At 43.0% G+C, this 14,939-nt stretch overlaps 2 protein-coding genes across 2 annotated transcripts; both read right to left on the reverse strand.

Moving 5' to 3' along the window:
- Positions 1–6,009: 6,009 nt before the first annotated feature.
- Positions 6,010–7,767, reverse strand: LOC132448657 (protein mono-ADP-ribosyltransferase PARP15-like). Its single transcript, XM_060040122.1, has 3 exons — positions 7,194–7,767; positions 6,892–7,066; positions 6,010–6,762 (listed from the first exon to the last, which is right to left on the reverse strand). Exons 1-3 carry the CDS (start codon positions 7,323–7,325, stop codon positions 6,467–6,469), a joined length of 603 nt encoding a protein of 200 aa, XP_059896105.1. The 5' UTR covers positions 7,326–7,767; the 3' UTR covers positions 6,010–6,466.
- A 4-nt stretch (positions 7,768–7,771) lies between these two features.
- Positions 7,772–14,177, reverse strand: LOC132448323 (uncharacterized). The gene is made up of 4 exons (XM_060039488.1): positions 13,930–14,177; positions 10,966–11,165; positions 10,464–10,700; positions 7,772–9,861 (listed from the first exon to the last, which is right to left on the reverse strand). The coding sequence occupies exons 2-4, from the start codon at positions 11,129–11,131 to the stop codon at positions 7,772–7,774; spliced, it is 2,493 nt and encodes an 830-aa protein (XP_059895471.1). The 5' UTR covers positions 11,132–11,165; positions 13,930–14,177.
- Between the last annotated feature and the right edge of the window lie 762 nt (positions 14,178–14,939).

Here is a 14,939-nt window from a genome sequence, read left to right on the forward strand (position 1 = left end):
GTTGTTATCCTTAACATGTCGACAAGCTCGTGCTACTTTCATTCTCGGAATGCTTTTTAGACACACACGTGGCCCTCAATTTCAGCTATTATAATACATTTGGTCAAATCATGAAGGTCAGATGTGTATCCCCATGCCAAATGAACTGATAGGCCAGACACCCCTCTAATGTGCCTTCCATATAGGCCTGCCATAGAATACCATGATATTGACTTACAGGAGATATTTTTTAAAGAAAACACTCAAACATAATCACACAAAAGTCTTTGTAAAATTGTATGCGTCTGAATATGTACAAACAAAGGAACTCTTGGAGAGCCAGTCCTAAACCAATATAGGAGTCTAGGAATATGCCTAGCTTGAGTAACCAATTGGCTAAAACAAAACTTGGACATTGGTTACTGAGGCATAACTGCACAGACACATATTATGGTAGGCTATTAGACTCTTTACTTACTTTTCCCACTTGCACTTTGGATGTTTTCAACAAAGACACAAAATACAATCATTTTGTTTAAATAATTTAATTATGAACAAAACAAATGATCTACTGATAACCATAATTACACACACACACACACACACACACACACACACACACACACACACACGCACGCAGGCAGGCAGGCAGGCAGGCAGGCAGGCACGCACGCACACACACACACACGTGAACAATAACCGACCCAAACTTTTTAACATCTTCAATGCTCTACTTGCTATAGGCTATGTGCCTTAGCAAAAGGAGTAGGCACCCACTCAGTGGCGGATTTAGCAAATTGGGCGCCGAAGGTGGAGATATGTATGGGGCCCACCTCATCTGATTTTTAAAAGAGAACAGAGAAAAAAAATACTGACATGGTGGATAGGTAGGTAAAGATAATCTGCTGAGTACAGTGTCCTCAGAATATTCAGAGTTAGGGTAAGCATGTTTGTACTGTTGTGTGATTCTCTAATAGACAGGGTATTTTCTTCCTTCATTTCTCGTCAATGAGTCATCTTGTTGGGTTTGATTCTTCTCGTGTTTCTTCCTTCTTATCTTGTTAAACCCTTTCAGGCAGCTATTCAGAAAGAAGCCAAGGCAAGGTGGCATACACAGACATGCACACATACACACACACACACACACACACACACACACACACACACACACACACACACACACACACACACACATTATATAAGCAATGTCAGAGACAGTTTTTAATTTTAAAAGAGAGAGAGAGAGAGGGGGAGAGCGAGAGAGAGTGAGTCTATGAGAGAGAAAAGATAGATTGTTCTCCAAATCACACGCTTCTAACACAGTCCTACTTATTGACTTCTTCTCACAGGTCTTAAAAATACTTACCTGCGTCTTTTCACTTTTTCTTTTATTTGAGCCGCTTGGGTAAATTCTTTTCGCAACCCTTCTCCTAACACTTAATTGTATTTACGCGTTCAGACTTGTCTTGCTTCAACTCTGTTTGTGTACAAAATAAAAGAAAATAGAAAATATGATGATTTTCTTCCTTTCCTTCTTTTTTTTGAGGTTGGTTGTGGGCCCCCCCTTCTAAATTCTGAGGCTTTTATTTTGAAAGCGTGTGGTGGCTAGCTTAACCGCGGATGAACGAATGATAGCTGACTTGACCGCAGTCCTACATTGGGTCAATGATATACGTCACCACACCCGCACTTGGAACTCGGCACAGAGATGGCACATAGAGATGGCACATAACTAAAACTCTCCACTTGCCCCGACTTATAGTGGTTTTCACCTCTTTCTATGCTTTTATTCTCACCTTGAAAAAAAGTGGTGAAGTGGAGCAGAGATCGCCATCTCTGTGCCGAATTCCAAGTGCGGGTGTGGTGACGTATATCATATGCGTCGAGAGCAGCGAAGAGCTGTAGTTCACAAAGCGGCCTCACATAAAACCTAAAATTATCAAACTTCTTCACGAATTTTTTTAGTTTTCTTTGCATGAAAAATTATCATTTAAATCCACAAACAACATATGTGTAATCCAGGGCATATAAAGACTGGGACCAGAAAATAATTATTTTCTCTCCATTGACGCACATTCATATTTTTCGATCTCATAGGTCCCATGAGCTCTACCGGAAGGGGCGTGACTTCGCCACTCTATACAAGCCCCCCCCAAGTGCATACTTCCGCAATCCACCAGGGCTCAGCGGCAAAGCCTGGTATTGCAGCTTTTTAAGCGGGCTGTAGACGGGTCCCTCGATTCAAGGGACCCAGAAGTAGATATCTCCGTTCACTCCAATACAAGTGGGGAACAGGAATGTGTCTCCGCAAAAAATGTCTGGATATCAATCAGAGGCTCATAATTATCTTTATGCCATGTCCTAAAAAAATGCATGTTTTTCTTTTCAAAACGCCACCTCAAGCGTTTTAAAGCCTTAACTAAACCCCTCTTCTGTTTGCAGAAACTGGAAACTTCAGAGTAGATTTTATCTTAAGTTAGAAAATCGTTGTTTCCTCATCAGATCCCAGTCCATCATGCTCCTGTAGGCCTACTTGTCTGCTGTGCCACCATCATGCCTCATGAATCACCTCTCGGCGCCCTGCCCAGCTGCATCTTATTCCGTTACTCCAGCTTTCACATAAGTGACAAACATGCTCCACCCAAGTGTTTTTAATATTTTATTAATTATGCATGTAAGGTGTGCTTAAGTGGCCTGAAAGGTGCCCATCAATAAGTTATCATTCATACTATCCTAGACATCTTTAATCTTATTTACATAGGCCTACAGTAGGCCTGATTTCCTCTGAATGTTTCAATAAAAAAATTCCCTGTCCATGTCAGATCCCTGTCCATCATACTCCTGTTGTTGTCTTCCTGCACACCTGACTGCCTCCTCCATCGATTGCGACCACAGCCGCAATCGATGTACAATATTTCATGTTCAATACATTTCAGGATCAAGTTTGAGATTCTGTTTCAGTATTACTTGTATTTGAAACCTGCCGGCACCGCCACCACCATCATATCTGTCTTATTTATTGCACCCACACATAATGGGTCCATGATACCATGTGGGGTCATTTCAGAGACTCCTTTGCTTCCTAACACCTTGTGAGTTTCCTGGGTACACAGGCTGATGGGTCTGTGTATATATTGGGCATTTGATTCTCGTTTCAGAAACAGAAATATATAAAAAAACGAGTGGTAATTATTATTTCTGTTTTAACATTCAAAAAGGTATATACAAGTTGCTTTTCTTATAAAGTCAAAAAGGTGCAAACAAATCAAAAATAATAATTGTTAAACATATAGAGAATCATCAGGGGAAAAGTAACCTGTACTTCCATGGTCGGTAAACAATGCGACTGCGATCGCTCAGCCTCAGACCTCTCGCTTAATGCTACAATGCTAAAAAAACAAGAATATTTCTGCATCCGGTACGTCATGAAGTAGGGCGTGGCTATGGACCCATGATGCGGAAGCATATCTCTCCTTGATGTTGCCCTGCGCCATTGAGCAGTTTACATAGGAATGAATAGGCGCCATTTTGGAATCCGTTGTCCATTTTATAATATGTCCAGGGTCCAATATTGTGCGATTTTCTTCCTAGAGGTAAGTTGCCGTTCTCTGTTCACGTAAATTATAAACTACTTAATGGAGAAACCAACAATTTGATGATTAACCTATTCATGCAAGTAATGTGCATAGGCCTAATTTTTATATCAGTCGTGTGAATAGAAGCATTTACGCATTGTTTTTGGCAATTTTCAAGTAGATTAGCCAAGTTGCCGCAATGTGTCAAAAAATATTATTCTATATTTATATTATATATTTAAAATCCAGGTATATAAACACAGTAACTAATGTGCTGTATTTGTGTGTGTTTCTACCCTAGAGTATGTCTGAGAGGAATAAAGAAGGTAATGAAAAAATGAATGCATGGCCTTAATCTTTGCGTAGTGCATTCAATTTTGTTATCAGAATTCTGCATTGTCAATGATCAAAATAAATGTAATGAAATGCATTAAATCATTCTCTGTGTCCATTTGTTAACCATAGGTACTTTGATTAATCTTGTGTTGCCTTTGTGCGTGTTTGAGTGGGTGTGTGTGTGCTTGATAGGTGAACCCCCCCCCGCTTGGAGCCCCACATGCTGGGCTGGAGGCCTCTCATGCTCTCCCTGGTCAAGCCCAGGCAGATTTACTTCCCCTTCCTGAGGCCATCCCTGATGAGGGAAATGTGGTAAAAAATGTTTTAGCTGGGGTTTAAGTAATGCTGTGCCTTTTATGTCTATTCTTTTCCCCTCTGGCCCACAGGCCAGAAAAAGTGTGGGCATCCCTGAGCCAGGGAATGCATTTGCCCTAGCAAAGGCCAGTAAACAGCATTTGCAGTTTGTTTGCTGTTATATTAATGTTCGGAATACCATATGTAGCACCATTAAGGGTTTTGATGAGCACTGGTAATTGTAATTGTAGCATTGTAATGTGAATGTAAAAGTACATTTATTCGTACAGCACATTTAAAAAACAACAACAGTTGACCAAAGAGCTAATAAAATTACCTAAGGAAACTATTCAAAAGTACTAAATTGCTGTAACTAATTTGAGGTAATTAATACCAAGTCAATTCACACCTGTGTTAGGTGTGCATTTTATACTATGTTTAATCTGTTTTTTTAATATATATTTGTATTCGGCTAATATAGTGGTAACAAATGTTGTGAACACTGGCTCTTTTTCAGTGGAGTGCAATATTCGATGTCTTTTGATGTGAGTACATAGCAGCATTGGCACTAGCCATGGCATGTAAAACAGCATTTGAAAAATAAATGCTTTATGCATGAAGGGACACTGGCCTTATATTTGTGCAGATTATTTATAACATAATGGTGATGGACGTTTGTTGGCGGGGGCCCCTATGAATTTTTTCCTAGGGCCCCAACAGACTCATATCGCCACGTCAATGACGCTATATACACTATATGAAACACTAAGTGATTTTCACCCCTTTGAAGACTCTTGTCCTCATCTCTAAAAACCGCATCATGTCAGAAAGGGAAATCCTGGTTGCTCTGTGGCAGGGATGGGCAACTTTCATGATAAAGAGGGCCACATTTTTCATCATAACCATCAGAGGGCCACATGACTGCACACTTCAACTAAATATAAGCTGAGAGAAGTTACACAATAAAAGTTACACACCTAAAAAATCTTCCAGAATCATAACCTATGAACGGTATGTTAATTGAACCAACAATTTATTTCATGGTTTGCATGCTCAAACAGCCACATGAATGGTTAGTATTTTTATCAGTGCAAAGGGCTCACATACATCATCATTCAATGATGTCACAAAACTGAATGTGACATCATTCATTGCAGTTGTAGTAGTTGTAGTAGCGACTTATGTGGATATCTTTAATGACTGATATCCTTTCTAAGCAAACTAGACGCATGGGTTTGCCTTTGAATTCTATGAATTCTTCTCATCTTTCTTGACCGAGTTTTCTGTAACTCGATCAATTCTAAAAAGTTTTTTTTTTTTTTTTGATTATGTGCGGGCCTGACTGAGTGAGGATGCGGGCCGCCAGTTGCCCATCCCTGCTCTGTGGTCAACGAAGGAGTCCAGTAGTTGCAGTAATCGACGACTTGACTACCGCGGGCGCGGTAAAGGTTTCCATAGTAACAGCGAATTCCACCAATCAAAGACGCCATGTTACACTTTAAGATTTTGGGTAGTGTAGTGCTTTTACGTAACATTGTGAATAAACACGTTTTCAGACATGTTTTATTCGTGATTCGTTTTATGTTGACAATAATACATATATTACCGCGTTAAAAAAACAAAACGGTTTGGGTTCACTCCTTAGGTTTCCTCGTAGTGAATTATTCATTATTAATTAAAAAACTTCTGTCCACATTTTGTTCATACAATTTAAGCTTTCTACACCACACACTTGAGTGTTTATAGGTTTTGGGATGTTTAGTCTAGAAACGTTTTGTTGAACATATGAATCATGGAGGACTCTTTACATTTCAAGTAAGAAACATTTATGGTTAAATGCTTTATTTGAAATATTGTTTAGATATGATTCGAGGTGCACTATGATCGATTGCAACAGCTTTTCGCAGTAAAAAGAAAGAAGCCAATTATAATAGATTGCGGCATATTGTGATTTAACTTGCTATATACTGACCTTGGATTGTTCACATTAAAACAACAGGATCAACACATTTGTTTAAGAGAAAAGTGTCAACAGAACAAGTAAAGTAGGACGATCAATTTAAATGTCATTTGTATTATCAATTGGATTATATAAAAGGGAAAAGATAAAAAAAAGGATTGACGAAGCAATACCTGATAAAAATATTCTCCCATGATTGTTTTACTTAGAAGAGTTTGAATATGGCAGTCCATTTGAATGACATTTGAGTAATTACACTTATCCTTTTAAATAATGCTTGGTGGAGTGCAGCTTTGTCAAGAAACCCTTACCCTAACCCTTATCAAGACTCCTTGAAGCTGATGAGGTAATCGGGGTATGCCCCTGCATCGCTGAACACCACATAAATGAAGGGGTTCTGGACGTTATCGACTGCACAGTCGTGGAGGCCGGAGTAGGGGTTACTGGGGTCCAGGGGGGCCGGCTCCACCATGCCAGGAGTCCCCAGGCAGGGCATCCCCACCAGCACCCGAGCCTGGTACATGTACTTCAGCCCCTGGGCGTCCGGGTTAGAGTACGTGTCGTCGCACGAGTACCAGGATTGCTTGGCAAAATAGGTTCCGTTGCCGTACTGAGTGGCTGTGGAGAAATGCAAAGAAATTATAACACAAACAAAGGAACAATGATTTTCTTGTGGAATAAATATGAAACACAAGTATTAAAGCACACTTGTGTTTGTGTGTATGTGTGTGCAGAGGCATCTCTAACCGTTTCTTCCACAGAAGCTTCTGTTGAAGCCATTGCTGTTGACCTTTTGGCAGATCTCAGCTGTAGTGCCGTGGTAAAGGTCCATCTCATTCTTGTTACGGGGATATTTCTTTTCAAGCATATGTTTTTTCACAGCGTATATCTGCCATTGGTCTTTGCTCTGAATCCTCTGTATCTGAATTAATATTGTTAATATTTATATTATTAGTCACACGAGAGAAGGTGACATAAATATATCTCCAACTGTCAATTTACTGCTTTTTCGCAACTGTTTGTCAATCTACCTATTTATCTCTTCTTACCTTGACCACTGTAAATGTTGCAGAGGTTGCCGTATTGGGAACTTTGGATGTTTGCAGGAAATTTGCCTGAACCCGTTTGTACTGTTCGGAGCTTGGAGACAGATCCACTATTTTCAGAGTCTTTTTATCCATCCTGTCCCAATTTGTTGGTGGCTCTATGACAGCCAAGACATGACATATTCAAGACACATTTTAATGCTTTGCTATCGTATTTCTAGTACGCCCTACAGCTTAAGGGGTCAGCATACTTCATGTGGAAAAGTAATACGGTATTACTCAGCCTAAGTAAGATGTCGTAAGAACAAAATGGCACAATTGAGGACCAAACAAACTCGTACCTCGCCAAATGTATTTTAATCTCTGCAGATGATGGCTCTGCAAACATTGTGTGTGATGAGTCAGAAAAGTAAGTTGGGTGCGACTTATTTTCCTCTGATGTCCCCGTCTCCTTGGAGACCCAACTGGTCTTAATTAATGCAACTAACCGTCAGTGACCAACCAAACCACATTGAGTATAGAAGTTTGCATGCAACAGGACAATTCAATAAACTTGTTTCTAAGTATGCTGCCCGCTTTACTCACAAAAGTGTATTATAAGGGACTGTACCTATTTCAGAACCAGCCTTCAGGGTCCTCTTTATTCTAGCGATGGTTCCATTCCTGTCGGTCCGCTCCATCTTGTCCAGGTTCACAGTGTAGGTCTGGTTCTGCAGGGTGTAGCTGATGCGCTGCTCTTTCTTATGCAAGGCGTGCTCAAGATCTATACTGACAGACGGGTCCAGTTCTGCCCAGGCCTCCCTGTCGCAGACCTCCCAGCGCACCGTCTTCCACAGCCTCTTCTCTTCTTCCTGCCGGGTCGCACGCTCCTTGGCCTTTTGCAGATGCTTCTCGATCTGGAGAACCATGGCCAGGGCGTCGGCCTCCTTCCCAGACACGGTGGCCTTGTCCGGGGCCGACACACTGACGCACACCTGGAGGCTCCGGCTGAGAGCCACGATGGCCTGTTTCTCTGAGGGGAGGAGGAGGGCTAGGTAGGGGGAGCTGATTTGGAGCAGCTTCCACTCTTTCGTCACCAGGTCATCCACAAGTTTTTTGACGTTTGCCAGGGCACTCGAACAGCAGCCAAGAACCTCAACCTCCACTTTAGGGAAGGACACATCCCTGCAAGCACTTGCCAGACATCCCTGGGGTGCACTTATTTTGACTGTAATGACGTCTGAAGTCTGTTTGGCAACATTACCCTGAGAAAGTGTCAATGTCACACCGCCCTTAAGATCATAGCTGATATTTTGTTCTGATAGTTCGAGATTGCAGCCCAAGCCTTTTGCCAGCATTTTGAGTAACAATTTATTATTTTTCAGGATCTTTGCCTCACCAGCTTTGGAGTACATGCAATTTCTAGTTTCTACTGTTCTTATGTACCTATTCACCACATTTATGGCTTCTTTGATATGATCACTTGCAGCTGTGACTTTGAAACATGGAGATTGTGGATATCGGCAGGACAAAATGGTGACCCCCAAGGCTTTGAGCTGAGGATCCGCTGAGAGTTTCATGAAGGACTCAACAAATTCAACCTCCTGACATGTTTTCAGAGGGACGTCTTCTGTCACTACTTTCTTGTTCTCAAGAAATCCCTTAACCTGGGCAATGACATTGTCGACCTCAGAACGGAATCCACAAAGGTCCATTTTGTCTCCTGAAAGTTCGATGAGAACATTTCGAAAGTTCTCCTTTTTTAGTTCTGCATGAAAGGTTTTCCATTGCCCACCAAAGGTTTCCTTATTGTACTCCCCGGAAATGTAAAGGGATGCTTGCTTGATTACCTCCTTGAGTTTATATTCAGCTCTGTCAATATCGCCCTTCTTAGCGAGAACTGTGACAGAATCTTTGCCACAGATCAGTACGGCCACAATGTTGTCCTGATAAAAGTTATAATATTGGAAATTATGTAAATCAAGGGGTTCCAAAAACCTTGCAAGGTGATAGGAAGAATCAAGCTTTTTGAAAGTCAATATTTCTTGGATTTGATAGATTAGGAGTTCTGCTGTTTGCACCTTTTCAAGGAACACCTCGAGATCGATGGTGCTATTCACTACTTGCCGCTCATCTTTGGCCTTTTCCATCTTGCTCATGATCTTGAGCAAGGCAAGTGTCTCCCCTTCCACCCGTCTCCTGACAACCACTAACTCTGAGGTGCAGATTTTAAAAGAGATGAGGGCGGTAGCAGCATTGACTTCGGGACAACCACCCTTAACTCTCTGCCAGACCTCAGCCTTCATTGGGATGTGCTCCACAATGTATCTCTCCAAGATGGTCCGAACCTCTATTCGAGCATTAGTCTCCCAAGCGGGGCCATGCCGGAGATGACCCAATAAATTCTTGCTCATTGATATCTTCAGCTCCAATTGTGGGTGCTTGGAGATAATGTTGAAGGAAACCATTGCATGGACCCTTTGAAGTGCAGATGTGAGCTCTTCTCTGAATATCTCAGTGTGACTGATAAAACTCAGGAGTTCGGGTGGGACTAGAATGGCTATATCAGTTGAGAACTTTGACCGATGGGGTGTTTTCCCTTTCAGAACCCACTGGAAGTCAGGGTAGAAGAGTTGTGCAACAAGCTCTTTTTCCTTCAGAGTGTGTTTGCGTTCAGCCACCCTCTGAGCAACTGTGGAAAAGAAGAGAATCAGAAATTATAAAATTGAAAGACCACCAATTATAACCCTAATGGTCATTCCCGACTATTATGAGGCAGAAAAGTACATTTCCTTTTAACTGTATTTCAAAATTTAGAAATTTCAGTGATATAAGACAGTATTTGCACTGTATTGTAATGATACCGTGCAACTGGAAAAAGCTTAGCACTTTAAGCTTTTTCCAACATTGCTTTGATTGGTTGAAGGCCTAGCCAATTGCATCCAAAGATATTTTTGTCTGCGCCTGTTGGTGACCATGTGGATAGCAAAAATGGACAGAGAGGTCCAACACCAATTGAAGTTGGCAATGCCACACTGCCTTTGGCGGTCATTTTTGCCCCAGGGATACAAACTCACCATTAACAACCAGTTTGTAACACTAATAATACTTCAAATTCAAAGGCTTTTATTTGTGGGCAAAAGGCTCAATAACCATTGTTATCTCATTCAGCGATGGATAGGGGCTTAACAGACATTTATTAACAGGAAAATATTCAATATTGTCACTTTAACTATCATTAAACAACCAATCGATTAAACAATGTAACAGAACATAAGTCAAATTTGACCTTACCTTTCCAGTCTTCATAGGTAATAACAATGCTATTGTTTCGGTAGGCCCGGACCAAGGACTTAAACATGTCCCCTCCACTCATCATTTCCAATGCGAAATACACTGCAAGGTATCCTTCAGAAAATTGACTAATGTCTACATGTACAATAACAGATTTGGTCAGTTCCAAACGACAAGCCTCAATCCTTTTTTCGTTAAACCTCTTGGTTAAAGTTTTCTGCATGAATTGGTGTCCATCTGCAGGCACACACACATTCTTAGGTTAAATAGATACAAAGAAGTTGAGATAATTGTTACCAAATGTACACATATTGGTAAAGACACAAGACATTTTATAGGAAATTTTCTATACATATTTTACATCAAATCCATGTTGCAGGGGGGTGTTGGGCCAGAACGCTTAATTAATCAAAACTTTATCAAAATCCCTTTTCATCTCAAGTTATTTTGGTTTTCTTTTGAGCATTTTGGGTCTGGTCACTTTGTGTCAACTGGTACCCACCTATGTCCTCTTCAAATGTGACCACGATGCTGTCTCCACCTGCAGCCTCCCAGCTGTGCTCCGCCCCGTGGCTGCAGCTGTGGATGTACATGGAGATGGTGTCGGAGGGGCAGCGGTCGTCAAAGCCGCTGAGGACATACCGTCTGTCCAGCAAGTCTTCCTCCATTCAAATTAGTTGAGAGTTGACATTTTAAGCAGTTCTGCAGAGAGTAAATACATGTATTTTGATTAACATTTTGGGCATTTAGCAGATGCTTTTATCAAAAGAGACTTTCAATTAGTCATCAGAAGAAAGAGACAAAAATATATCGCTCATGGTACAGTAATGGCGCGTTTCCACTGCAGGGTGCGGAACGGATCGGATCGCAAAGGTGCGGGTCGGGTCGCGTTTCCACCGCCAAAAGTGGGCGTGACCCGGACTTTGCCGTACCCGTTCCGGCCCGTTCTCGGGACTCCTCCGTTGGGGTACCGCAAACTAGACGAGACGCCTGAAAGGGTCCCGTGAAATTCTAGCTACACCCCCCCGCCGTTGATTGGTCGACAGAATCGTCACTTCCGGGTGACGCGGGGATAAATACAAACGAACAGTAGCCTCGAGGTATTATTCTTTACAATTAACTTGTCGCGTAAAACGCTTGCTTGGGCGAATAAGGAGGTGGGGACGTTCGTCTGCATTCTTGGGGAGGAAGACGTTTTTTACGATGTTTACGTAGCTGCCGCGGCGATCGACATCCGGCCTACCTCAAAGGGTACTGTCGGCAGTGGAAACGCGACCTCGGAACTGAGCTGGGCTATACCGCCCCCTCCCTACCGCACCTTTGCGATCCGATCCGTTCCGCACCCTGCAGTGGAAACGCGGCATAAGGATGTTCATAGAAACAAGTACCAAGCAAACACAATCGCTACGTTAACCCGTATACAACAAAGACAGCTAGGATAAGACGTTACATGATGCTAAGTACTATTTTTAAGTGCCAGGACGTACAACATACAATAGGACTGTGCTTAGACCAAGAGCTGAGCTCTTTCCCTCATGAGGAAGAGCAGGATCCTGCAGATGTTGTAGAGAGCAAATCTGCAGCATCAGGCCACCATGGTGATGTGCTGATGCAGCATAGCTGATTGCCCAGTACCACACAAAGGTTCCATGCTGTTGTTGATGGTACCACAATGTCCTTGACAGCGAACAATAAGTCCATGTGGGGGCAGTCCTTAACTGGCAAAAGGAGGAGCTCAGTCTTGAGGTTAAGCTTCAGGTGATGGGCAGTCGCCCAATTGCTAATGTCTGCCAGACATTCTGAGATGCATATTTCAATCAGTTTAAGACGTCAGAGAAATAGTTTAGCAGTGATAGTATTTAAGGAGAACAGAAGGTGTCCCAGTAGTAGGCCTTGAGGGAAATCGGTGTCAATATTGCAGGGTTTGGACAAGGAGCCATTTCATGTGACCTGATTGGTGCTATTCAGCGCATCAGGCCAGCGAGGAGGATACTCTGGTTCAAGGAACAGGTCAAGGAAAATGAGAACGAGCTCTGTTGGCAGGGAGCGCCTCAGTCCCCAAGAGGGGTGCCGTGTCAGTGGAGCTTGCAGTCTTGAAGTATGACTGATCGAGGAGGTTAAACTGTTTTTATTTTTGGAAATAAGACAGCTGTATAGAGGGAATGTTCCAAAGTTTTAGAAAGGAATTTAAGAAGAAAGCAGGGTCGAGGGTTGATGAGGAGTTGATGAGGGTTGATGAGGAGTGGATGAGGAATGGCAGGATGTCGTTCGGGACAGCCTGGAAAAATTATGAGGGGATCGGGTCAAGGGGCGGGGGGGGGGGGGGTTAAGGATCATGCTGGTCTAGAGTGGAAGGGACGGAGGGAGTCCAAAGGTCAAATTGGTTCCTGGCCCCGTTGGTGGGAGGAAAAGAGGAAAAAGTGTTAGGTCAAAGGTAGTGATGTTATGAAGTCACCCAGGACAATGAGCAGCTGTGGAGGGCATCCATCTCATCGAATAAGTCACGGAAGAGACCTAGTGGATCACCGCAATGTAGAGCTTGATAGAAAGGAGTGAAGGGGACTGCGTGGACTGGCAGTGTCCTTTGTGGGGATCCAAGTTGCTGTAAGGGCCAGGAAGTGGAGAGTCAGGAGGGAGGTGATGGCTGAGATGGAGTCTGCCTTCGTGACAGCTCCAGAGTCCCCCCGCCCCATCCCTTCGAGGTCAGTGGAGGTAGAGATCGTTGGGTAGCGCAGTTGGGTGGGTTGCGGCGCCGAGCAGAGGGTCCTCGGTAGCGTACTCCTCCGGTGACATATTTCCTGACGATGATGGAGGTAAGGCATGTAGCTACGATTGGGTGGGAGGAGAAGTAGTTGCAGGTCTTCCTCGAGGGACTGCTGCAGAGAGACTCCCTATGTCTTTCTTCGACTGGTTCTTTGTTTGGCTGGCACTATGAATAACCGTAAGAATGCCCTTGTTTTGGCTATATCGCATGTCTCTAACAATTGGCGTTGCAGCTCATTTATCTCTACCATTGGAGACATCACCCTTGCCAGTAAGGGGTTACTTAATTCTACAGTGTGACACATCTTTCCATGTATGGACCTTACCTGTTGCTTCCCCAGAAATCCCCAGGGATTCCCCTGGATAAAGGAACCACGGAAGCGCAACGCAAGTGCGCACAACAGAGACTCATACTGCCTTTGTTCCAAATTCCCCTTCAAACACGCAATTTACAATTGTAAAATAAAAGGCAATAATATTACCTTCATGCATTCATGCACTTCTCATTGGAAGCTTTCCCTGTATCTTACAAAGTGCTCACACCCAGCTCAGGCAGGTTTGGATCCACCCTACATTCTAGTCTATTGTCAACACCTGGTTACCGCAACTGGCTGAATGCCAACTATCTAAGAACAGAGAGTTAGAATTAGCTCTTCAAACTAAATTGCTAAACACACGATTTTAAGTTAGTTTCTATACTCACCAGCAGCAAGATAACTTGCAGCTCCTTCTTCAAAACAAAAAAAATTGAACCAACTCACCAGCTTCCTGGTTCTTCTTTATAAGCGGCCGTAACTCCGCCCTAGAATTATGTCAAATGTCAACTGGTAAACGAAACTGGCAGATTGCCCACATACTAACCCTAACCCTAAGAACAGAGAGGTAGAATCAGCTCTACCAACTTAAATGCTAAAAACATGAGTTTGAGTTTGTTTCTATACTGTTGGGAAAAATAACCTGATGAGCACATCACATGGACACATTAATATATAGTCGACTCTTGCTCTAAACCCAACGAACACATAACACAAACATGATAATATATAGTCAGGTCAAGGCCGGAGCTGAAGGCCCCATCTCCCAGGCAGACAGATGGTGGACACTCAGACAATGCACCAGTATCATCTCCAGAACGGGAGAGCCACATTAATTTATCACACAGGAGACATTTTGAGAGCTCTTCCCCGTTAGGAGGAACCAAGAGATACCTCTGCCCATACTAGGGGCCTGAGAGCCACATTAAATTATCACACACGACACGAGACACTTCGGGGGGGCACTCCCCCGTTTTAATTTATCACACCAGAGACACGAGGAACTCTCCCCGTTACGAAGCTCTCTCAGGGCCTGGGAGCCAAAACACACAGAACCGCACACATCTCAAACGCACACACCTCATCGAGAGGAGAATACAGCATAAGACTGCATCACACAGGGACTCTTCACCTTCTTCTGAAGCAGACCTTCCACGGAGGCGAAGCTCCAGACGAACCATCAGCGCTGATTAGGGACTTAGACATATTCGATCTCTCACGCTTTATGACTCTGTATAACCGTTGCCACTTTACTTAATAAATCCAAGGTCCTCGTGCCGATAGACTTTATTACCTCTCCGTCTCATTTTATCTGGTCCAGTAGCTAGACAGACCGTTTTTCCCAACAATACCCACCAGCAGCAAGATAATATGCGGCTCCTTTTTTTTTCCAATACAA

This window comes from Gadus macrocephalus, chromosome 20 (assembly GCF_031168955.1).
Source record: "Gadus macrocephalus chromosome 20, ASM3116895v1".
NCBI lineage: Eukaryota > Metazoa > Chordata > Actinopteri > Gadiformes > Gadidae > Gadus > Gadus macrocephalus.